Genomic DNA, 24,872 nt, shown 5'->3' with positions numbered 1-24,872 from the left:
ATAACTCTGACTAATTTATAATTGAGTTTCCCCCTTTCCCTTATAATTTTTATGCAATCAACAATACTTAATGGGCGAAAAACGAGAGCTACTCACGTGGTACGACGTACAGCTTTGATCCACTGGTTCTTTCGTTCTAACTCCCATGGACGGTTCGGAAATGTATAAAAATACACACCATCACTTCTCCGTTGGACACTTTCGCAACCCACAACACAACAATTACGATGAGACCGATTATTTTTCTTATTTGAGTAATTATCAACAGGCTCCATTCTACACGAGTTATATGGAAATTGGAGCATCTGTCACCCGAGCGTTGCGACTTTTGGTCACTTGCTGGCGCCACCAGAGATACTTGCTTAGCGTATTGTACTACGTCTTTTCATCGCCGACGAAATTTTCCAATGCAAGAGTTGCTACGGCCTTATCACTCTAGTCGTAAATTGCCTTCAACTCCTCGATATTGTGTATGCATATGTTGATGGTTTGAGTTTTCTCGGCGGGATCGAATTTTGGTATAGAGTTTTTTCCTTCAATTGCTTTTCCGCAATGTGTTTCTGACTGTGCGCCAGATGCTGGTCTTTTTATGGACTCGTCGACATTGTCAATGAGTCTTAAAAATGCTGCCTCCCGAGTCCCCTCGAGTCGAGAGTCCTCGAGTCCGAGAGTGACATATATGTTGTGAACGTGAATGATCTTCAGATCTTGAACTATGCCGGCGATTAGACCTTGAATGAGACCGACGATAAGATTTTGAGTAACACCGATTGTTCGATCTTTCTCAACGAGAAGACCCATCTTGGGACCGATTGCGTCGTCTTCTTAGCATTGTTCAATTACCCACAATTATCACTTAAATATCCGAAATCACACCAATAATTCATTATTGGTATAAGCGTAACACATTGTAATCCCACTTCTAAATTGTTAGGACCAATTAAACTCGAAGTTGGGAACAATGTCTTGATATTTCAGTGCAAGAGAATAATATATAATTTGGAACTATTCGCGCTTCCGTGTCCCTGTTAGGAATGTCCTTCTCATCCTTCAGCTACCTCTTGGCAGCCTCCACCTGCGTCAGTCCATCGCCTTGTAGGGGAGGGGATAGGACCTATACCACGTGACATCAGAGATGTCGCCAAGCAACCAGTGGTTCCTTGAACTGTTGCTCTTATTACTTCCTACAATATAACATTTTAAAGGTAATTCTCGATCCCCAAAACAAGATGTGTTGAACGAAATTATATTTAATTTTCATCGAGTCATCAAAGATAATTTCCATTTTTAACATTATGTCATTCTCTAAAATTTACATTTTTGATCAATCATCAGTGTTCTGGATCCGACGAGTCGGCATATATCATTTATCAGTTCAAGGATCTCACTAAAATCTTCAAAATGATGTCTGAAATTTTGGATAGTATCCTCTTGATCAGGTGCTATGAGTGATTAAGTTAACATATCAAGTTTTGAAAATTTCCATTTTCTTAGTGCTTATGAAGACAATTTCGTTTCTTTTCATGATTGTTGGGAAATATAATACACTTCTTTGATACTATAGTAGGTAAGCTTCAATTTGACTTCTGAATTAGTGTATTATTCATTTCTTTTTTTAACCTCTACTGCAGTTCAGAAACATGCCGTCTAAGTAGACGGAGGGAGCCAAAGATGACAGCCTTCTGAATTTGGCCATCTAATATGAAGGCATTACTGGCCTACTGGCCGGGATGGTTTCGAGTGCAGATTTGAAAGACTGCTTCATTCTCCCTAGAAAGCCAATAATGAAGGCAACTAATTTTACTTTGAACCCCTGGTTCAGTTGACGTAGCTCAAACAGGAGTGGCCGATACTTGAGTCGCTTATCCTCTTCCTTAGATATTATATTGCGAATTTTGTCATCGTAATCAATGAGGACAATGTCAGGTTCGGTTACAGCGATAAGCCTGACAGTCGCGAATGAGAAGTTCCAGTAGATCTTACACCTCTCATTCACAATGACGGAATCAATATCTCCTGAAGCATAAGGCAGCATCGGCGTTCTGTCTACCGCACAGGAGAATCGCAAATGATAATGTAGCATTCTCAAAGCCGTATTATGATGATGAATATAACTCATAATTGCATAAGTCAGAGAAGCCGCTAAAAGATGCGTTAGAGTTTCCGGGAACTGTCTGCAAACCCGGCATCGAGTGGATGCAACTTGCACTCCCATAACGCGACTCCGACAGCCCATGGTGTTTATGACGCCATCCTGACACGCGCAAATGAAACCCTCCGTTTCGGATATCAAACTAGCCGACTTCAAGAAAGAAAACGTCAGCTGGACGGACAGACCCTGCTCTTACTCGTGGCGAAAGAATACGCTATGCATGGGCTTGCCGACGGGCTGACGGAGCAAGGTGGCTGCTCCGCCTCCTTGACTTAGTCATACTGGCCAGTGAATGACGAAGGAACTGGCCATCTCCACCACAACGAAAGTCCAGACCGAGGGAATTTGCTGCGGTATCTGCTGCCTTATACAGAAAGGCCTGGACCGCATGGAGTCAATGACCATGCACGAACTCCAAATGCGGATCCAAGCCGTTCACAAGGTAAACCAAAGACCAGACGTTCATGGAGAGATTCGAAACTGAGAACTCCACGTTCTCCACTCGTTCACGGAAAATATAACCGTGTACACGAACAGCGTGGATGCAGGCTCCTGCAAATGTTCATCAGCTTGCGGATATCTCTGTCTAACTATCTCAGGTCATCTGTATTCCACTTGAGAGCACCAAAAGGGTAAAGACGCACTGAAACAGAAAACGTATTGGTTGCGGTAACTTTATTCCTGCTCAAAAGATCGGATTTTCAAACGTTGCGGAGTCGCCGCCAATATTCCCCGCGAAGAGTCTCTTTGACTGCAAAGCGTCCACTATAGATCGCTGATTGGAGCCAAGATATCGGTATGACTTTTCGGCGCCAAGATGATGTATGATGCTTCCATCCACAAGTTGAAGATCACCCACCTCGCGGCCGACTTTGCCCCTGTTCAGGTGGTAAACGACGCATTTGTACAAACCGAACCTCATGCGGACCGCACGTGAATACATCGCAACAACGTCAAGCTAAAGCTAGAGTTGTCGCTCTCTTGAGGCAAATAGTTTGAGGAGATCCATGTAAAATACATGGCTTACCTGATGCCACCTATCACCAGGTCTTTCGGCTTGATGTGCTCCAACACAATGTAGTGCAACAGATAGTGGCATTAGTGAGATGCAAAATAAAAGAAGACTCAGGCTATCACCTTGAAAGATTCCTCCCATGAATTGTACCAACCCTGAATTCAGCTCCCCTTCACCAGATGTAATGGTGAAGCGCGTTCTCCAAAGTGGAGCAAGATCTTCAATGCACCTCTCTATGTGGCCTTCTATACGAAGGCACTCCAATGGCAGGAAAATCAGCTCATGACTCGTGCTATCGAATGCCCTTCGATAGTCGACCCAGACAACTGACAGATTGCGATGGTACTGCATCGCGAAATACGCAGCGATCGACGAGTAAACCTACCTTGCAAACTGCCACCCCCTGCTTCACGGCTCGCTGTTCATGAATTCCCTGCCACACTGGCTGTATTCATGGAGGATACGCTTAGTCAAGATGCCTGTGAAGAGCTTATATAGTAGTCAGGCACGTGATCGGTTGATAATTCGCTGGGTCCGACAAGTCTCCTTTCTTCGGGAGCAACACAGGTCTTCCCTCCACTAGCCACTCAGGAAGAACTTCACAGCTGTCGATGAATGCCGTGAATATCTGAGCCAGATGGCCATGCACAGAGGTAATCCTCTTCCACCAGAAGGCGTTGAAACCATCAGGCCCTGGAGCGGCATGGTTCTTCATGCCTCATAATGCAGTGGGGACCTCTTCCTGAGTGACATGTCCCCCCAGATGTACAGGAAAATCTTCTTTAAGTGGAGGTTCTGTTTCGGCGTTGATGCACTGGATTGCCCGGGATTTTCCCACGACTTTTTACGTTTGGGATTCTCGTGAAAAATATACTTGTCATCACCCGTCACAATTTTCTCCAAGAAGGTCTTTTTTTGTTGCCGGGCAAGCAGTGAAACGCACGTGTTCATACGTTGATCCAGGTTGTGTTCGGTCAATACATGTGGGACCCACCTTACAAGTTTTTGGATTTTTCCGATTTGGTGCAAACGCTTGGAAATAGCTGTTTGGGTGACTCGTAACTGAGTTGCAACCTCTGACTGCATTTGCATTGACTCTTCATTCAGTAGAGCTTGCAATTTCGCATCTTGAAGCTTTCGAGGCTGTCCAGGGCGCGTCTGCTCACTAAGATCAAAATCACCACTTCTAAAAATTTGTACCAATAATTAGACGTTTCGTAAGATACAACGTCGATACCAAGAACCCTACATATTGATTCCTGTGCTTTAGAAGAATTTTTTCCTTGTTGGAATCCGTATAAAATGCAGTGCCGAATGTGCTGTTCATCAGTTGCCATCGTAAACTCTACTTTTCCGAGAAGTTATGTAACTCACGTATACTTGCCGTTCGGTGTTCTGAAACCTTTTGTCCGATCCTTTCAAAACCATAAAAGACCGCGAAAATATTTCTATTTTTAATATAATTTTAAGCCATACACATAATATTTGATGAAAAACAGGACTACAGTGAGTAGAACATTGTCTTTCTTTTAGATTGTCACTCATTCAAATGTGGGATGAATATATGCAAATTGTGATTCAGTGAAGTCACAATTCAGATATTTCTGGGATAATCATATCATCCTTAGAATGATTAAAAATAGGCGAGTTTATTGATAGTGTATAATGAAAATAAAATGAGATTAGTCATTGAAGATTATTGAAATTATTTGAAAATAATGTCAGACCGAATTGAAAAAAAACTGAATTATTTCAAATAATGAATGCAAACATACCGATGAAAGTGGTGGAGACAAAAATGAAAATAAAAAAAAATACCGAAAAGATATGCTGAGCGACAACGGCGGAATAGGAAAAAGAAAGGGATATTGGAAATCGAGAAAATGAATCTGGAGCGTGAGAAAGAAAAGCAAGACGAATGAAGATGAATTGAAGTAGAACACTACGCTAAATATTTTTCGAGATTAAAGAAGTACGTACTGTAGTACAAATAGAAAAAATAAATGAATGAAATGACCTCGACTTGTCATTCTGTAAATATTATTGAATGAATGCATTAACCCCCGCAACGTAACTAGCGCACGCGAAGCGCGCGTCTTTTCTAGTTTTTACTCAAAACTAAGCAGTCAATTGTGTTTTGACTCCTTGCGACACATTTCTTCCATATAACGAACTGAGGAAGTACCTAAATAATGATCCCGGCTGAGCTTTTTATAACTCAGCGCGCCTATCCTTGTCTGGCTCGCAAACAATTGATTCAAAACAAATACTTTACCGACTTCGTCCACAACGTACCATACTTTGCATCGCTCCCATGTCTGCTTTTATGAGTAATCATGGAATGTTAAAAATTACGGAATGTTCCAGCCCTGCTTAGAATTCTCTGAAAACTTCGCCAATCATCTAGAAAGCTCTCCAATTTTCCAAGGTTTGATAATTCTTCCCAGCGTATCCCAATAAATTTTGCAAATTTCTGATATCTCCTCGATTGATTTTTGAGTTTACGAGACTCTTTCATGATTCATGACTCTGCTAAGTATTTCGGAAATATTTTAGATCTTGACCGGCAAACAACTGGTCCCTCGTGAGCTGACCCACGAAGTATTAGTTTGTTTCGATTTTTCGTACTTTGAAGGCATATCAGTTTCAATTGAAATTACTTACAGAGGGTATGGTGCTGCTTCCACCGCGGTCAAAATGCCGACGGATATGAGCACTGCAAGGATCGTCCACGTCATCGCCATTCCCTTCTGCATTTTCTGTGTACCTTTAGTGTGTGACCTGAAGCATTAGAGAAACACGTACAAAAATGTATTATTGTTCCAGCTTCAGCCATATAACAGAATTGATTCCAAACTTCGCATGAATAATTTTTTTTGAGGGCAAGCATCATTATTTCTCTGCATATTTCTTTTTTATAATACCAAGAAAAAATTATATTTATTCGAATGAAAAACAGAATTTGAAAAGCAAAAATATTTCATAATCCTCCTTCTTTCAGCTCCACGGTCTTCTACCATCCTTATAAGATTACCAATTTCGTTAGTAAAAAACAACGAAACAAAAACGTAGAGTTTAGCGCATTGAAAATCGAATGAAAATGAAATTAGCGGAATCAGACGACCATGTTTTGACCATAAATTTCAAGAGCTTTTGGCACAACGGAACCGGAAATTGTTAATTTATTCATATAATGATATAAAAATGCTGGGTATATTTGATTGTCGAGAACGAGGGAAGGGAAAAGTTCCACAAAAGTCAGTTCGGATGAAACTTACGAAACATATGGGGCATTCCATGTCAATTCGACCGCTTTAAACCCTGACCATCTCAGATTCGTTTCATTTTTTTTTATGATTCTACTCGATGAAAACTCCACCCTGATTTTTTTTCAGATTTTTTCATCAATTCTTTAATTTTGCTTCCGAATGGAAGCATTGTAATCGTTCTATTTTTCGATTTTCTAATTTTGCTTGGAAACGATGCAGAATGGTCTGAAACGTAAAAATACGAAGTTTGACCACCCCGTGTGTCTGTGCGGATGTCCATTGGATGGTCAACTGTTAGAAAATTGGAAAATTAACCGGCTAAAGTGATTCAGAAAAATCTGAAATTTTGTCAGATTATAGGTGTTAATGACGACTAACTCTATGCCGAATTTCAGCTCAATCGATCCAGCCGTTTTCGAGAAATTGCCATTTATTTCTAAATCGTTTTTCGCAAATATCTCGAAAACCATCCAACCGATTTCATTTTTTTTCCAAAATACTCGTCTCGACGTCACTTATAATAATCAATCAAAATATATATACCGGTTCGTTCAAAGTTTTCGAGATATTTCAATTTTTCTGTTTTTTATTAAAAATGTTTGTGAGCACTCTCACATTCGTAAAAATTGATATATTAACTTGAAATTTGGCACGAAGTTTCGTCTGTGCACTAGAATGTTTGGTATTGAACACGGGCTCAATTGGGTTGTAAGTGTGGGAGATATTGAAGTTTGTATCTGAATCTAGTTTCTTGAATATCTCGAAAACTATTCAACCGATTTCATTTTTTTTTTTAAATCCTCGTCTCGATGTCATCTATAACAGCCAATCAAAATATATATACCGGTTCATTCAATGTTTTCGAGATATTTCAATTTTTCTGTTCTTTGTTAAAAATGCTTGCTAGCAATCTCACGTTCGCAAAAATCGATATATCAACTTGAAATTTGGCATGAAGTTTTCTCTCTGCACTAGAATATTTGGTATTGAAAATGGACTCAGTAGGATTATTAGTTTGGGAGATATTCAAGTTTATGTCTGAATCGAGTTTCTTGAATATCTCGAAAACTATTCAAACAATTGCATTTTTTTTTCAAAATGCTCGTCTTGATGTCACCTATAATAATCAATCAAAATATATATACCGGTTCATTCAAAGTTCTCGAGATATTTCAATTTTTCTGTTTTTTGCTGAAAATGCTTGTTAGCACTCTCATTTTCGCAAAAATCGATATATTAACTTGAAATTTGGTACGAAGTTTTCTCTCTGCACTAGAATATTTGGTATTGAAAATGGACTCAATCGAATTATTAGTTTGGGAGATATTCAAGTTTGTATCTGAATTTAGTTTCTTGAATATCTCGAAAACTATTCAACCAATTGCATTTTTTTTTCAAAATGCTCGTCTTGATGTCACCTATAACAATCAATCAAAATATATATACCGGTTCATTCGAAGCTTACGAGATATTTCAAATTTTCTGTTTTTTGCTAAAAATGCTTGGTAGCACCTACACTTTCGAAAGAAGAGAAGAAAACATTTGATGAGCAAACTGGAGTGACTGAAACGAAGCGAAGAAATCAAGAAGAACCACTAATGAACAAAGAACAGCGACTAGCCAAAGCTGCAGAGCAGAAAATGAAGTGGGAAGCTACGAGAGGGAATAAAATGAATGGAGAAAAGAAAAATTCAGAGAAATAAAATAAAAATAAGGGTATTACATGTACGCGGGCACATAGAGGAAAAAAATTATGAAGAAAGTCAACAAACATCATAAAAAAAGGATGAAAAATTGGAATAAGGAATAATTATCAACAAATAAGGATTCTGAAGTTATAATATCATGAAAAAATTGTGTTGAAAGCACCAATGGTGATTACTGTGTGTCATTCTCAGGTCCATTGTCGAACGATAGTCTTGTTTTTTTTTAATGTTCCGTCGTGATGTCTTGAACCAACACATGCATTCGCGCCCATGAAATTTCACGAGATATTTACATTTTTCCGTTTTTTCACAGAAAATCATCTTTTTTTTTCATAAAAATCATCGTAGCTTATGCAAAAATAAAGATATCAACTGAAATGTGAAGAGAATTTTCCTCTGACGATAACAATAGTTGATATTCAAAATGGGCTCAATTGCTTCAGTATTTTGCGAGATATTCGAGTTTTTCTGGACATCTTGGTAAATGGTTCAAACCATTCGGAAGCCGGCCATCAATTTATTGATGGCGAAAAAAAAAAAAAGTTATAACCCATCAAGTAACGGTCAGATGCCCTCTCCCAAAAAGGCTTCAACCCCTGCTTGTTTTATCAATTTTTGAAGTAGATTAACGAAAGCACCATTTTGAAAATTTGAAAAAATTCACAAAAATTTTATACTATCAAAAAATTATTTCAAGCTATTTTTTAGAGTGTAAATAGAGATAGTATGCCCTACGCTAGCCCTATTTCTTTATGCGCTAGGAAAAAAATTACATTTTATCTATAGAATTTACGTTAACGGAAGTGCTGAATCCGAATTCGACGTCGATTTTTACAAATTGTGGATAGGTCTATTTATTTATAACATTTTTATTGTTTAATCACTCATATCATGGAAACGGTTGCAGATAGAGAAAAAAATTTCAAACAAAAGATGTTTATTATATACACATACACATTTTTTATCTATTTGAAACGCAACTAAAATTCCAGAACATTCTGGTCGACTAGTTCGGCCTACTTCCAAAATCTCCGGGACCCTTCGGGTCATCAGTCATAAGTGACCGAAACACGCGCGAATCAGTTTATCAGCTGTAGAAGTCTTACATCGCACTTCACCGAGTACAGTAGCTTCTTGAACCTCACCTAGCTCACTAGTAACCAAGTACATCACCGGCCTTTGTAAGATGAACATTTCTTCAGTACATCACTACAATAATTAGTTAAACTTCAACTGAATTCAGTGATTCAACCTCATAAAAATTGCAGACTATCAACAGTGACAATTTACGGAAGAGTGTTTAAATTATTAACGACGAGGTTCGATCCCACGAATCAACAGTGATATTTTTATAATTAGTGCCATGATTAATTTTTCAGCATCTCCCTCCATATTTTTCTCCCACATCCACCCTAAACCTAGTTCCTCACCAAACATTATCATATAACTTTTTTTCCTAACTGTGGTAAATAAAGAGTTGTCATGGATGGGAGGGAAGTGGACAGGACGTTAACACTTGCGCGGATGTTGGGGCGCTCGATGCCTTTATTGGCAAACTCGATTGAGATAGAGGAAAATGGTTCAAACGAAAAATGTTCATTATTGAATTTGACATATAATTGATGATTTGCCATTTGATCCGTTAATTTTTAATGAATTTTCTAAGTTGATTGACGAAGGTCCCTACTGGGAAATTTGAAAAAAATTACAAAAATTTGATATTATCGACAAAGTATTTTGCGGCATATTTTAGAATGAATATGAAAATTAATCGGGTAATAGCTGCATTGATTCAAAAAAATACTCATTATTGTCAGATTATAATTTTTCTTGCAAATACTAGTTATTTCTATAAATTGAATTCTGATTTTGTTCATGATTTTTTTTTTCAATTCTAAATCATGAGATAAGGCATCAGTTAAAATTTCAGTCCAAAATAAAATTTGTTGAACGAGTTATGATGTTTTTAAAACTTTGCGTTTTTTTCGTTTCTAAAAAAAATTCCTATCGCCCTTGATTCCCACTGAGCAAAATCAGTGTCATCGATTTTTTTCGAATCCCGGTTTCACGTGGAATCGCCCAGGAAGGAATTGAATAGTTAATGAATATCGAGAGAAGTCAATAATCAAGTCGAAGTAAGCCCTAAAATGTACATTTCGGCGAATCTCCATGGAATTTTTTCTTCATCTTCGGCGATTTTAATGATTAAGAGCTGAAATTCAAATCTGTCCTTCAAGAAACTACGATTGATAAGTCTATAGAAATAGATTTGCGGTATTCACTGTGCTCAATGACAAAAAATTTGTTTTTATGTAAAAATATATGAATTTTATCCTGCGGAATTCAATTCTCCTCTATCTCGATCGAGTTTGCCAATAAACGCATCAGAGCGCCCCAACATCCGCGCAAGTGTTAACGTGCTGTCCACAGCCCTTCCGTCCATGATAACTCTTTATCTATCGCAGTTAGGAGAAAATGTTATACAATAAAAAATGTGTATTCTTACATAGCAAACATCTTTTGTTTGAAATTTGTTTCTCTATCTGCAACCATTTCCATGATATGATCGATTAAACAATAAAAATGTTATAAATAAATAGACCTGACCATAACTTGTAAAAATCGACATCGGATTCGGATTCAGGACTTCCGTCAACGTAAATTGCATAGATAAAATGTAATTTTTTTCCTAGCGCATACAGCAATAGGGTCAGCGTAAGGCGGACTATTTTTATTTCCACTCTAAAAAATTGCTTGAAACAACTTTTTGATAGCATACAATTTTTGTGAATTTTTTCAGATTTTGCAAATGGGGCTTTCGTTAATCTACTTCAAAAATTGATACACAATTGAAAAATTGATAAAAATTAAAAAAAAAATCAGAGTGGATTTTTCATCGAGTAGAATCATGAAAAAAAATGAAACTAATCTGAGATAAAATAATAGTAATAGATTCTTAAGGGTAGTGGAATAGCGCATTTGACGCTGTTCATTCTGAGGAGAAATCGACTTTGTGCACTTGCCGGAGACCAGACGTTTCCTGGATGACCTAGGACGGCCCTGAATCTTAATTTGGGTCAAATCAATTTTGAGGCGAATCTTCCTCACGTTTATTATTTTGTGAACTATTTTTAAATTGTATTTGCCACTTGTCGTTTCTGTTTTACACTACGGGCGTTATCGCGGTATTATTCTTTCATTTATTCTTATTCTTATTCTTTCATTCATATTATATTAAAGGTAATTATTTTCTGTTGTTATAAATTTCTATATTTAATTTTGTTAAATTAATATAATTGATTCTTTGGAGCATTAGCTCATGGTGCTGTGTTTCATTCTGTGGGAATTTCGAGTAATTGTGGAATTTTCTATTATTTTGTCATTCTGGAAGTTCAGGGACTCGAACAGGGAGTATCGTCCTCCCTTCTCCTTGCTGATAAGAGTATGCGTAAAATTGATTGAATTTTGTCGAACAAAATCTGAAGGTCATCGTTATTTTGTTTATAGGGAAGAGTGGGCATCCGTAATTGTCTATGAGGCATCCGTAATTGTCTCATAAATCATTCAGTCATTTTTCCGCCACGTTTTAGCCCCATGTTTTCGATTCTTTTCCATTTTTGATATTTTAGTACCCCACAACAAGAGGACAGCTAATGTCGGATACTGACAGCGTTCAGTCTTTATGTATTTGAAGGGTATCACTAGTGGTGTCCCCCACGAAAGACATAGGGTCAGATGTCCAAAAATAAAAGAGAAATTTTGTCTCAAATATTTGGGCATAACGTAGGTTGTAACGAGATTTTCTCGTTACGGGATAAAATCCCCTTAAAAAGAAATGTGAACTCTGAAATTGTTGAAAGAGGGACAGTAAGCGACATCTAGAGGCGGCTGAGGAAGCCGGGACTAGATGAGAAGAATGACAAACCGATGAAAGACCTAAGGAATAGCGGTTATGGGTAGAGCCGCGACCCCTGGAGTCTGGAGGACGTCACTAGACTATCGCTATTTTGGGATTCGCCCAGCATGTGCTAAGGAAAAAGGGGCCGACGTACAGGCTGTCCAACTGGGCGATTCCATAGGCTACATCAGAGTAGACTAAGAACCAACGACCAGATGAGAGGACTGGTGCCCCCGGGATCCCGTCGGGTTGATTGGTGGGGATAGCGTAATGGAATGACCTATCGTCGCTGAGATATCCAGACTAGGGGGAGAAGGCCCTAGTAAGATTCTGAGTTAGTCGAACGCGAGCGCTTGAACCGAGAGGTTGAAAGAATCTCTCGGTGTGCTGGATTGAGGAATGGCTGAAGAAGCCATGATAATGAATTTCGGACTCCACGTAGCCTCGGTGAATAACCGTTGGCGGTGAGCGTAGGCGGATGCTCCTGCATCCCACCACTAGTAAAAAGGAGTTATTTCGGCAGACGAAGTGACGACTTTGTTGTTTCCGGGGTTATCCGGCTCGGCGAAACAAATGCCGAGCACATGGGCCCGTGGGTCTGGAGTAGAGATCGTCCTCCTGTCAACTCGACCATGTGCCGACATTCGAGTACCCGGAGACGTTGACGGGCGATGACCGAAGCGGTAACTGGTGGTTGAGAGTGTGGGTGGTCGGTAACAGCGTTCCACTTTGGTCGGATCAGCCTCTCGGCGTCCCACGCTCTGAGGAGTCCCGGCTGATTCGCATTTGACTCTGAAAACTCCCCCGAGTCGAAATACTCGGGAGGAGAATGAACACTGGCAGAGTCGAAAGACTCTCCAGAAGGTCATGAATTTAATTCATTATGGGAAGTGATGCCGTAAGGTATAATACACGGCTTGCAAAGGTTCGTGAGGATGTGGTGGTAATACTCCTGGTGGACCTCGCCCACTCTACCGTATCGCGCTGATGTTAGCTAGGCAACCCATTGTCCAGCCAAAAAGTCCTCTGAGTGGATGAGTTTGCCTCAGAGGCCGGTTTTCGTCGGACCTCCCGTGAAGGTTTGGCTGGCGCCCCATTATTGAGCGATAGAGGAGGCTTAAAAAGTAGTTTGGATTTTTCCTGGGTGAACAACCGTGCTGGCACATTAATTTTTGTGAAATTATTTTCTCCGTGTGTTAGAGATGAATCCCTGGGTTCTGCTAATTGGAGATAAATCTCTCTACAGTGGGTAGATACTGGAATCCGGTATATTACTTGGTAGAATTAAAGGTATTCATTTATTCAAGCTAACTCATAATTATCCTGAAGGGATAAATATGGGGAATTTACAAAGATGATACAAAATAAGTATTATGCTTGATTTACATTGACGACTGAACTCGCGGATCCTCGCGAGGTCAGTTTATATAATACTTAAGCGGGTCATGTTATGACACTGGTCAGCAGTGTTGCATATGAACGCTGAATTAGTAAAATAATGAGTGAAGCAAGTTGAACTCAATTAATTGTTCAACTTCTTCACTTTTGTAAATAAATTATTACTTATTTGACTAACCCTATTCTGGGACATAACACGTGTACCAACCCGGCGATCCGGATTCAAAACTTTTTTCTTATGTATATATATATTTTTTTCCATTTTTTTTTCATTTCACGGAAAATATTCATTTCATGAGAATTGAGTTATTTAAAAGTAAATGAATAAATACCCATTGATTTTGGAATGACGCATCAAATTTGAAGCGGTAATAATTTTGAGTGCAAGTGATATACGAAAGATAAAGGGTCCATGAGGCCCCCCGCTCCTTCTCGGCGTTATCACAATTCCTGATGATGTCTAGTCTGCTGTGCTGAGCTAATGCGTCTTCACATGTTCTACCGAAAAGAGTAGGTCATAAAAATGGGGTAGCAAAGAGAAGAGAGGGGAAAGGAATCGATTGTGCCGTAAGGATTTTGGGGCAGGAGTTGAAATATTTAAAGGACGTTCTGTCGAATAGGACCGTTAATTTTTAACCAACAGCGGAAACCACAGCATGTTTATTTTGTGAGTGATAGTATCAACATTGTTGAACGACTCCGGAAAAATGGAACTAGAATGTGCATCGATAAATTCGCCGCTATCAAGGGAAAGACTTGTGACCCCATTAAAAAAAGAAAAAGCAAAATGGAACTAGAATGTCCATCAATAAATTCGCCGCTATCGAAGGATGGATTTGTGAACGCATTAAAAAAGCCCGGGAAGAATTCGTTCAGGTATAATTCCACATGGACTTTAACTCTTTTCCGATGACATATTTGTAAAATACAAAATATGATAATTATGACCTCTCATTTCAGGAAACGACGAGAAATTAATGGGAGTGGGCATTGGCCGCAGCTAGCCAATTCAAGTTTCAATAGTTAAATTTCAAGGCTTCAGTAACTTAGGCGAAATATTTCAACAGGAAATACAACATTCGCCAGAGGAAAATCACGAAATATATCAGCTTGTCCTTCCTCCGGATATCAAATTGCTCGATCTGAACTGGGCTGTGTATGATGCGGCTCTTCGTTTGAAGCCTCAGAACCCAAGTAAAGGGTCATTTGAGGTGAAAACGCGAAGGCACATTGCACAACTCCAAGGTAAAGTCGATGAGGCTAGGAAGCAGGCGTCGCGCATTCAGCGTGTGATTGACTTCATCATCGGTGGTAAGCCTTCTACGGCGCGCATTCGTAAAATATCCGCAAATTTGCCATCACACACTGAATAAAGCAGTCCTCCTCTTGATTAAGGAGAGGTATGTTGAGAGGGTGCGCGTTCTGGGGACCATGAAGTCTCTGGAACAGCGGTTGCATCGGGTAGTAGACAATTCTGTCTTCCATTCCGATCCCAGTCGCTGGTTCGAGCCGCCTACGCCTGCGCCGGATAAGATGCTTTCAGTTGAGCGAGTTGAAGAATTCTGGGGAGATCTGTATGGTCAAGTCCCTAATCTCATGGTGGAGACTCGAGCTCTTCGGGAATTTCGTGTGTTTTGTCAAAAACATCGTCGGCAGCGCGTGGAAGTTTCGCGAGTCACTCAGGACGAGGTTCGATCTGCTTTGCGAGGTATGAAGAACCACGCCGCTCCGGGTCCTGACGGTATTAACGCCTTTTGGTGGAAGAGGGTTACCTCTGTGCATGTCTATCTGGCTCGGATATTCAGGGCGTTCCTCGACGGCGGTTAGTTTGTTTCTGAGTGGTTGGTGGAGGGGAGGACTGTGTTGATCCCGAAGAAGGGAGACTTGACTGACCCGGCGAATTATCGGCCGATCACGTGTCTGAATACACTATATAAGCTCTTCACCGGTATCTTGAATGAGCGTATCCTCCATAATATACAGCCAGTGTGGCAGCACATTCATGAACAACGAGGAGCGAAGAGGGGACTGTCAGGTTGCAAGGAAGGTTTACTGGTCGATCGCTGCGTATTGCGCGATTCGTTGCAGTACCATCGCAATCTGTCGGTGGCCTGGGTCGACTATCGCAAGGCATTTGATAGCACGAGCCATGAGCTCATTTTCATGCTTCTCGAATGCCTTGCGGTAGAAGACAACACAGTGAGATGCATTAAAGATCTTGCGCCTGTCTGGAGGACGCGCTTCACTATAATATCTGGTGAGGGGAAGCTGACTTCAGGGTTGGTGCACTTCAGGAGAAGAGTTTTCCAGGGTAGCACCCTGAGTCCTCTTCTATTCTGCATCTCACTGATGCCGCTCTCTGTTGCGCTGCGTTGTGTTGGGGGATATCAAGCTGGAAGACCTGGCGATAGGAGGCACCTGGTTAGCCATGTATTTTACATAGGTGATCTGAAGTTATTCGCCTCAGGAAAACGACAGCTGAAGCTTCTGCTTGACGGTGTCGCAGTGTATTCACGTGCGGTTGGCATGAGATTTGGGTTGGCCAAGTGCATCGTTTTCCATCTAAAGAGGGGCAAAGTCAGTGACGAGATGGGTGATCTTCAGCTTGTGGATGGAAGCGTCATACATCATCTTGGCGCCGAGGAGTCATATCAATATCTTGGCTTTAATCAGCGTTCCGTAGTGGACGCTGAGGCAGTTAAGGAGACTCTTTGCGGAGAGTGCCGGCGGCGGCTGCGGAAAGTTTAGAAATCCGATCTTTCCGGCAAGAATAAAGTCACCGCGTCGAACATGTTCGCTGTCCCGGTGCTTCTCTGCTCCTTTGGTGTTCTAAAGTGGAGTAGAGGTGAACTGAAGCAGCTGGACAGAGATACCCGCAAGCTGATGAATATCCACAGAAATCTTCATCCACGCTCTTCGAGTCCGCGGTTATATTTTCCGCGGGAGAGTGGGGGACGAGGACTTCTCAGTTTGGAGGCTCTACATGATCGTCTAGTCCTCGGTTTAGCTTGTGACGTTATGAATGGTTTGGATCCGCACTTGGAGTTCGTGCGTGATCATGAGCTGCTTGGGGTTCAAGCCTTCCTATATAAGGCAGCAGATACCACAGCGGCGTCTCTCGGCTTGGAATTTCGTCGTCACCGAGAAGGTCAGTTGGCTGGTGATTCATTAGCTTTTATGGCCAAATCTCGGCGTAGAGCGAGGATCAAGGCGGCGAAACAGTCCACCTTGTTTAGCCAGCACGTTGATAGGCCCATGCATGGCGTATTCTTCCGCCATGTGGAAGAGCAGGGTCTCTTCGTCCAGCTGACATTCTCTTTCTTGAAGTCAGCTGGCCTGATGTCCGAAACTGAGGGTTTCATTTGCGCCTGCCAGGATGGTGTGGTAAACACCCTAGTCTATCGAAGTCGTGTTATGGGGTTGCAAGTTCCAGACATTCGATGTCGGGCTTGCAAGCAATCCCCGGAATCTCTGATGCATCTTTTATCGGCTTGCTCGATATATGCCATCACGAGTTATATCCGTCGACATAATGCGGCCTTGAGAGTGCTGTATTTCCATCTGCGGCAGTCTTATGGGATAGACAGAACCCCACTGCTGCCGTATGCTCCAGGAGATATTGAGTCCGGTGTTGTGAACGAGAGGTGTAAGATTTACTGGAACTTATCATTTACGACTGTCAGGCCAATCGTTGCGACGAAACCTGACATCGTCCTCTTCGATTTTGATGACAAAATCATATATGTTATTGAGTTCTCAGCTTCAGCTGAGAGCAACATCACAGTGAAAGAAGAGGAGAAACGGCTCAAATACCAATCACTTCTGTTTGAGCTACGTCAAATAAACAGAGGATTTAAAGTGAAGTTGGTTGTCTTTACCATTGGCTCTGTTGGGGGAATGAAGGAGTCATTCATATCTGCGTTCAAAACCATCCCGGCCTGTAGGCGTCAAGTCTTCAGTTTGGCTGCCCAGATGCAGAAGGCAGTCATCCTCGGATCCCTCCGTCTACTCAGGCAGTATGATTTTGGATTGCAATAGAGCTCACCCTGTGGTAAGAGGGAGCGCTATTGCAGAGCGATAAGGAAGTGCTTGCATCGCTTAGCTTGCCGGGCGGTCTTCGAGGTGAAGTCGGAACCCTCGAGGATCGTTCAGCAATCTCATTTACGAGTGTAAAAAATAATAATAATAATAATAATAATAATATTTTATTGCATAAAGAATACATTGTTCCATCGCAAGGGGGAAAGATAATACAGGATATAGCAGCTCAATTCTGATAGGTCTAACCTTAGAACAAGTTTTCTATATTTTATGTCCGTGCAGATTTGTATGATTGAGTGAGCAGTATATATTATTTATAATGTTAATTTAATTAGCTAGATAGGTGCAAGGATCTCGCAGAAACAATTTGTAAATCCATTTCTCGCCTCACAGAGAGACATTTTTGGATATAGCAGAAAATGCCTTCGTTTTCCGTAAAATTTCAATTGAACATAATATTGCTAAGTGATCTATTTTGAAAATGTGGAAATTTGCTGAACAAAGAGCGTCTCATATCTTGATTACATGAACAACGGAGATAGAAATGCTCTAACGTATCGAAATTATCTAGAGAACAGTACTTACATATTTTGTTTGGTTTAAAATCTATTCTATCTTTTCCTAGATGTGAGTAACAAACATGATAATTTGAAAGTTTTACTTGTACTAATGTTCGCTTGATAAAGAGGCAGTGATTTTCAGTTAAATATAAAGCTCTCCATGAATTCAGAGTTTCAGTAAAAGCTGGGGCGATCTGACAAGACGAAGATTTAGCCCAGCTTACAATGTCTCTGCTCCGGAGAACCCATTCAAATGAGTTGAAAATATCATTAGTCTTGCTGGCCAGATCAACATGGTTGAGATCATGCAAGAGCTCTTCATATTTTGTCAAGGCAAGAAAGTCTTTGGTTTTTGACGCCCAGTTACATGAGTTATCGCAAGGGGAGATACAACTCAGATCAATAAGCCTGGTAATGCAAATTTTTGGAAGGAAAGGGTCATTGTGCTTGAGGACCTTCAACAACCAATCCCAACAGAGTTTCATGATCCTCAAATCAATGTGGGGACGGTTGGTTTCTAGTCTTCCTGCCCATCCAGGAGTACAATGTGAGAGAGCAAGTGCTCTTCTAAAATAATCTAAGTGTGCCTTTTTGAGATCAATTGAATGTAGGAGCCCCCAGGTAGGTATCGCGTATAACAGTGTAGACGCAACCATTGCACTATAAAGTGTAACCAACGTATTCCAGGAGTTGAACTCAAGACCAGCCAGACCACTAAGAGCAGCACCAGAGGCCCTTTTTGCTTTAGCGATGGCCGATCTAGTCGTGCTATTTCCTAGTACGTTTCTAGTCAGGGACACACGCAGATAAGTGTATGTTGGAACTATTTCGAATTGCGAGCCCTTATTAGTCCTGAATTTATCTGGAAGATTCGTCAATTTCCCAAATCTCTTGAAAGGCATAATCTTAGTCTTTGATATATTAACTGCTAGGCCATTAGGTCACAGTATTCAGTAAGAGCTATGAGTGCTCTCTGTAAATTAATGGGTGAGTCAACGAGGATTACTGTGTCATCAGCATAGAGAGGCATTAATACATCAGTAAAACCATCAATATTCAAGCCAATTGATCTTTTTTTTATGGAGGAACGCCTCAAAATCACTAATATATAGAATAAACAAGAGAGCACTCCAAGTCTCTCCCTGTAGCATACCTTTCGTAACGCTAAATTTGTCACAGAACTTGTCGTTACACTTGACTCGGATATTGGCATTGTCGTATAGCGATTTAATCATTCTAATCAGTTTAGAGCTTAAACCAAGATTGTTTAGCTTGTTCCAGAGCCTTTCGTCGGGCACCGAGTCAAACGCGCGACGGAAATCCACGAATATCGCGAACACCTTCCGCCTTGGTAACAGCAACTGCAATTGAACTGCTGTGAGCAGAGTGAAAATTGCCTCGGTGCACCCACGTCCGGCTCAAAAACCAAACTGTGATTCAGGCAGAATTTTATTTTCTCCAACCCAGATCTCTAACCTTTCTTTGATTATGTAAGTAAAACTTTTGGTGATATGATTGACTAGAGCAATTCCTCTGTAGTTTAGTGGATCTGACTTATCACCCTTTTTGAATACCATGGTCACCAATACATCCGCTCATCTCTCTAGACAACATTCTGTTTTTGAAATCTGATTGAATAGAGAGATCATGACAAGCCTCCCATTTGCAGGGAAAACAGAGTAAAATTCATTTTCGATAAAGTCTGGGCCCATTGCTTTATTTTTCTTCGGCTTAGAAAGTATACGTCCTAATTCTTCAGGAGTAACTCGGCTTTCGAGGAATGGATCAGAGTTGATTGTCGGAATAAAACAAGGAAAATCCTTGCATGGAAAAATCTTACTGTATAAATCATTCCACTTTTCAATACTGATATCATTAGTGATATTCTGAATCGGTTTGATCTTTTTCCAAGTTTTTCAAAAGTTCTTTGAAGCTGCTGGCTTATTCAGAAATGAAGCAATCAAACGTTTGTGTTCCTTCTTTTTGAATTTTTTATCCTGCCAGCCCGTGATGAGTTGCTCCTGCGTCTCCCATCACTGCGCTTGTTTCAGGAGTTCTGAGGGGAGCTCCTCTCCTCGAGGGACCCGGTGGGGTTTCCTCCAGTATCTCTGGCTTTCCGTGGGCATCGTCGTCTTCTATTTCGGAAAAGATTCGCGAGTGAAAGGGTCGGAGGAGCAACTCGCGAAATAGATGGGGTGGTCGGCACCTATGGAGGAGTTTTTCTGTTCATGATCAGAGCCGAATTCCGATTCTTGGGTCAGTACAGCTCCGATCGCTACGTCGCTGGCATCCGTCTGTATCGTGGAGGGCTTATCAAAGTCGGGGCGGGCGAGCACGGGAGTGGAAGTGAGGGATTTTTTAAATTTCTCGAAAGCGTCCTGCTGTTCTTCGGTCCAAGCCCATTTTTTATTCTTTTTCAATAATCCTAAGAGTTGTACCTTATCATCTGAGAGGGAAGGGAGGAAACGGGCATACCACTCTACCATTCCAAGGAATCTTTGTAATTCCTTAATATTTCTGGGTGCGGGGTAATGTGTGATGGGGTCGACTTTAGCGGGGTCTGCAGCAAGTCCTTCGGTTGTCAACAAATAACCGAGGACGTCCAATGTCTCACACAGAAAATCGCATTTTTCCGCGTTGATTGTTAAATTATTCTCTTGAAGGCGCTTGATCAACTGGGCAATGAACCATTTATGTTCTTCTAGTGTTCGGGTAAAGATAAAAAAATCATCTGCGTATTTTCTGACATTGTTCGACCATTGATCGGGGATAATCATGTCAGTAAGCATTTGGAACATGGCGGGTCCGTTTTTTAGACCGAACGGCATTCGTTTGTATTGAAATAACCGGGGGGGGGGGAGTCCAGGGATAGCGAAGGCAGTTTTTTCCTTGCTTTCCTCGTCTAATGGAATATCATCGAAGACTTGACTGACATCTATTTTTGACACATACACCGTCCCCTGAGCACAATCCAATAAATATTCCAGATTCTGCATTGGGAGGGCTAGGTGTTTGGTGACTGCATTGAACGGCCGATAATCAATGCACAATCTATAACTAGCATCTGGTTTCTTGACGAGTACTGGCCAACTGCACCAGTCACTCTGGGAGGGCTCGATAATGTCTTCGTTAAGCAATTTCTTTGCTTTCTCCTGGGCTATCTTTAACATGTGAGGGGCATATCTACGGGGGGGCTTCTAATGGGAGGATGACCTTGGGTGTCGATGTGTATGGTGAGAAGGGGGCATACATTCGCGACTTCGGGGTCGGGGGCAATCCAACTTTTAAATTCATTTCTGAGAACAGTTAGCTCGTCTGAGGGGAGTGCAGCGAGCTGTGTCAGGGTACACGGGGGTGGATTCTCGAAGTCAATGGGTTTGGGGGAAGGACCTTGGCCATCAGATGGATACCATACACTCAATGGCTGGGCTGTTATCGTGAGGAGGGGTTCTTCGGGATGCGGCAACGGTTTGGGGTGACATTCAACTGTGAACCTTAAGTTGCCCTAACGCATCCATTCCGAGGATGGAATCGTATGCTAATCCGTTACTCACACGGAAAGGAATGAGACTTGATTTATGATTGAAACTGAGTCTCATGATGATAAATCCATCCAACGGTTTGCTCTCCCCGTCTCCTAGCACGACTTCTTCTTTCGTAGAAACGGCATGTAATTTTTATTGTGGATCCACTACTGTATTAATGAACGATTTACTCGTACCCGTATCTATCAACGTCCGCAATTTCATTTTTCCTAACTCAAGAATCACAAAATACCTATTTTCCGCCCGGTCATTGAAAACTAAAGTGAGGAAATCGTCATCTGAAATACAATCTGGGTTACTCTGATCATTTACCGTCAGCGTGATGAATTGGGGCATCTATTGGGAGGGATGTTGGGACTGCTCGAGGGATTGTTGTGTGGCCTCGGCGTGTGGGGGGCCAATGGTAGTTGGGGGGTTTCTGGGGCCGAGGTGAGGTTTGTTGTGGAGGGGGGATCGTTATTGGGGAGTTCGGAGGGCGATAGAAGGTTAGAAGATCTGGCTTCACTGGGGGTAGAAGTGAGAGTGGAGTTTGGGGATTCTACTGCTTGGGTCATTGGGTTAATAGAACTGTGGGATGAGGCATCGCTTCCCTGGGGTGGGGGTGAAAGAGGAACCTCATTTACGCGGTTATATCTATCGTCATTTTTTTGGGTCTCATATCCTACTCGTGAAGTAATTTTTTGGCGATTACTATGGCTGAGCCAACATCTAACCTTTTCACGGATCCGGGTTTCATTCGCGGGGGAGAAGTAGCGGTTACCCCCTGCTCCTTAGTTTCCCTGAGCTGGGTACTGGGAGTATGGGTGCTGTTCAGCAGCGTTCAGGAGGGGTTGACTTTGGTGATATCTGGGCGCCTTTTGATATGGGAGACTGTGTGGGGATTAGGCTGGATAGTTGCCATAGGTAAGAATGGGACATTCCCTGGCGAAATGTCCAGAACGATTGCATCTGTAACGTTTGAAAGGTTCTCTGGGAGGGGGGTGTGGTGGACAAGGACTTTGGGGTGCGGAAACTGGAAGATTTATTAGAGCAGGAATGTGGAAATTGTTCGTATTCTGGGGAGGGAGAGTGGGACCTCTTGTGACTGCAGTACACGCGAGCCTCGTGTGATCCTGGATGGGGGGAGGAGTTGCGTGTTCATAGCAAATTGTTCGGGGGGGGGGCATTTGCGGCTCGCATGGGCTGGGCTCCTAGTGCGCGATTGTGAGGAGTATTTTTTCTCATCTTGGGGGTTTGAGGATTGTATACGTATGCGGGCGCGTAGCTATCCTCGACTGACGAGGATCGTCTGTACTGAGTAGCACTCCTAGAATGTAACTCAACTTCCTGGGAAACGGCTAATAATTGGGCGTATGTGCTGAATTTCCCGTTTGAATTCTTTCGAATATTGTGGCTATAATTGGGTGTAAATAATGTTTAATTGTCTCTCGAGAGGAGCAGGAGGGTGAAAGTTCGAAAACAATCCGCCCATACAAATCAGGTAATCTCTCAATGGTTCATCAGCAGCTTGTGTAAGGCGGAGGATATCCTGCCATATACTTGCTTCACGTCCGAGAGGGCAAAACGTGGCCTTGAATGCCATCACAAATTCGTCGTATGAAAGCAAATTGATATGCTCGGTACGAAAACACGTGTGAGCAGTGCCGCGAAATGCGGATGACAAAGCTCTAAGAGTTTTCTCCTCGGTGAGGTTATTTGCTGCACAACAATCCTCAATTCTGTCGATAAAGTTACACGGATCCTCGCTTTTAGCTCCCGAGAAAATGATAGCATCACGTTTGAAAATATTAACAACTTTTAATTCTCGCCTGGAGTGATCAGCGGTGCTGTTATCCCTGAAAGTAGTGGTACCATGGGGGACATATGAGAGAGGAATTTTTGTTTCGAGGGGATGGGCAAATGCAGTTCTAGAGGTTGCAGCCAGAGGATCCAATCGAGATCGCTTTAAAATGGTTCTTGTAAGAATAGGAGTACGCGATTCCGTGGGGGGAGCTGTTTGGTGGGTATGCTGGTATGATGTTCGGGGAATTTCATTCCTATTTTATCTCTGTATCTGGGATAATAGGGGGGGTCTCTACATTATACGTGGAATGGGCGTTGAGCGGAGAGAAGGGAGGTGGATTGGGGGGTGGTTGGTAAACACATTTTTCATTATTGAGGACTGGGACTGAGTTACTGGATGTATCCAGTAGTTGTGATCTATTGAATTGTTGTTGAAAATTACTGCCGGGCGGATGTGGGGTACGATGAAACATGGAGGGGATGTAATACGACTGATCTTGTGGTTGCGTTCAAGGAGGGGAATTATACATGAGTCGGTGGGGGCTGGAGCTCATTGGGTTAATTAAGGGCGGTTGGAAGGTGACTCTTGGGGATGCTCGAGTTCCTTCTGGGGGTTGGAAAAAAGTTGCCGATCTCATGTGCATACTCTCGGGATCTTGAAAAGCTCCAATTGTTTGTCCCGTACTAAGCGTACGCGCTGGACGACGATATATGAAGGACCCATCTTCTTCGAGGGTGACGTGAAAACCCGTTAGAGTGAGGAATATTTTCATTTAATCGACCTCATCGTCTCAATGTACAAGATGTGATCCGTATTTTTTCCGAATTTCATATCTAACAAATTGATTTTTTAATGTTTTCCGATCTCCCATACACAAAGTCCCAACAAATCAAATAATACCATTTGATCGCAAGGGTGAAGATCTTCGAATTGATACGTCGGGGTTTATGGGCATTGTCGGAAGGCTCATGATTGGGTGAATGATTGAAGTGGTAGTACCGGTAGCGGTGGTTGTCATAATCGTCGTTACCGTGCTAGTGATGGCAGTATTTAACGGGGTCTCCACAGTGGTGGGGGATTACGGGGGTCAGCGGCAATGGTGGTGATTGGGGCTGACGGGGCTGTAGTAGAGGGGGGCGGGATGTCCTGGATACTAATTGGATTCATTGTACTTTTCAATTTTTTGGAGGAATCCTCTATCCAAAGAAAAAATTATGTCTATTTCCCTTCAAGGAAAAAGGAGAATTGTGATTTAGTTCAACAAAGAGAGAAAAAAGAAAAAAGAAAAAAAAAGAAAAAAAACAAATAGATAAATAATCGTTTATACCAAAAAAAAGAATTTTTTTTTCCCTAAACAATAAAGTATTTGTATTATTCTCATTTATGGGCGGGGGAGAAGTAATTGCTCGCAGGACAGAGAGAAAAGAAAAAAAAACAAAATCATTTATCCCGGAGAGAAACTATAAAAATCTGACTTCTTGGGACACTCGGTATGTGTGTGTGTG

The 24,872-nt window shown here is 41.7% G+C and overlaps 1 protein-coding gene across 1 annotated transcript in view; it reads right to left on the bottom strand.

Annotated features, from left to right (window-relative positions):
• Positions 1 to 24,872, bottom strand: part of LOC107039700 (diuretic hormone class 2) — a 620,828-nt gene that overhangs the window by 190,462 nt on the left and 405,494 nt on the right. Inside the window, exon 2 of the mRNA XM_015259459.1 lies at positions 5,832 to 5,948. Coding sequence (XP_015114945.1) covers positions 5,832 to 5,923 — 92 coding nt within the window. The 5' untranslated portion in view covers positions 5,924 to 5,948. The remainder of the gene's footprint in view (positions 1 to 5,831; positions 5,949 to 24,872) is intronic.

This window comes from Diachasma alloeum, unplaced genomic scaffold (assembly GCF_001412515.2).
Source record: "Diachasma alloeum isolate Michigan unplaced genomic scaffold, Dall2.0 Dall_scaffold_00304, whole genome shotgun sequence".
NCBI classification, from domain to species: Eukaryota; Metazoa; Arthropoda; class Insecta; order Hymenoptera; family Braconidae; genus Diachasma; species Diachasma alloeum.
Note: the sequence above shows the minus strand (reverse complement) of the source record. Positions and strands in the feature narration are given on the sequence as shown.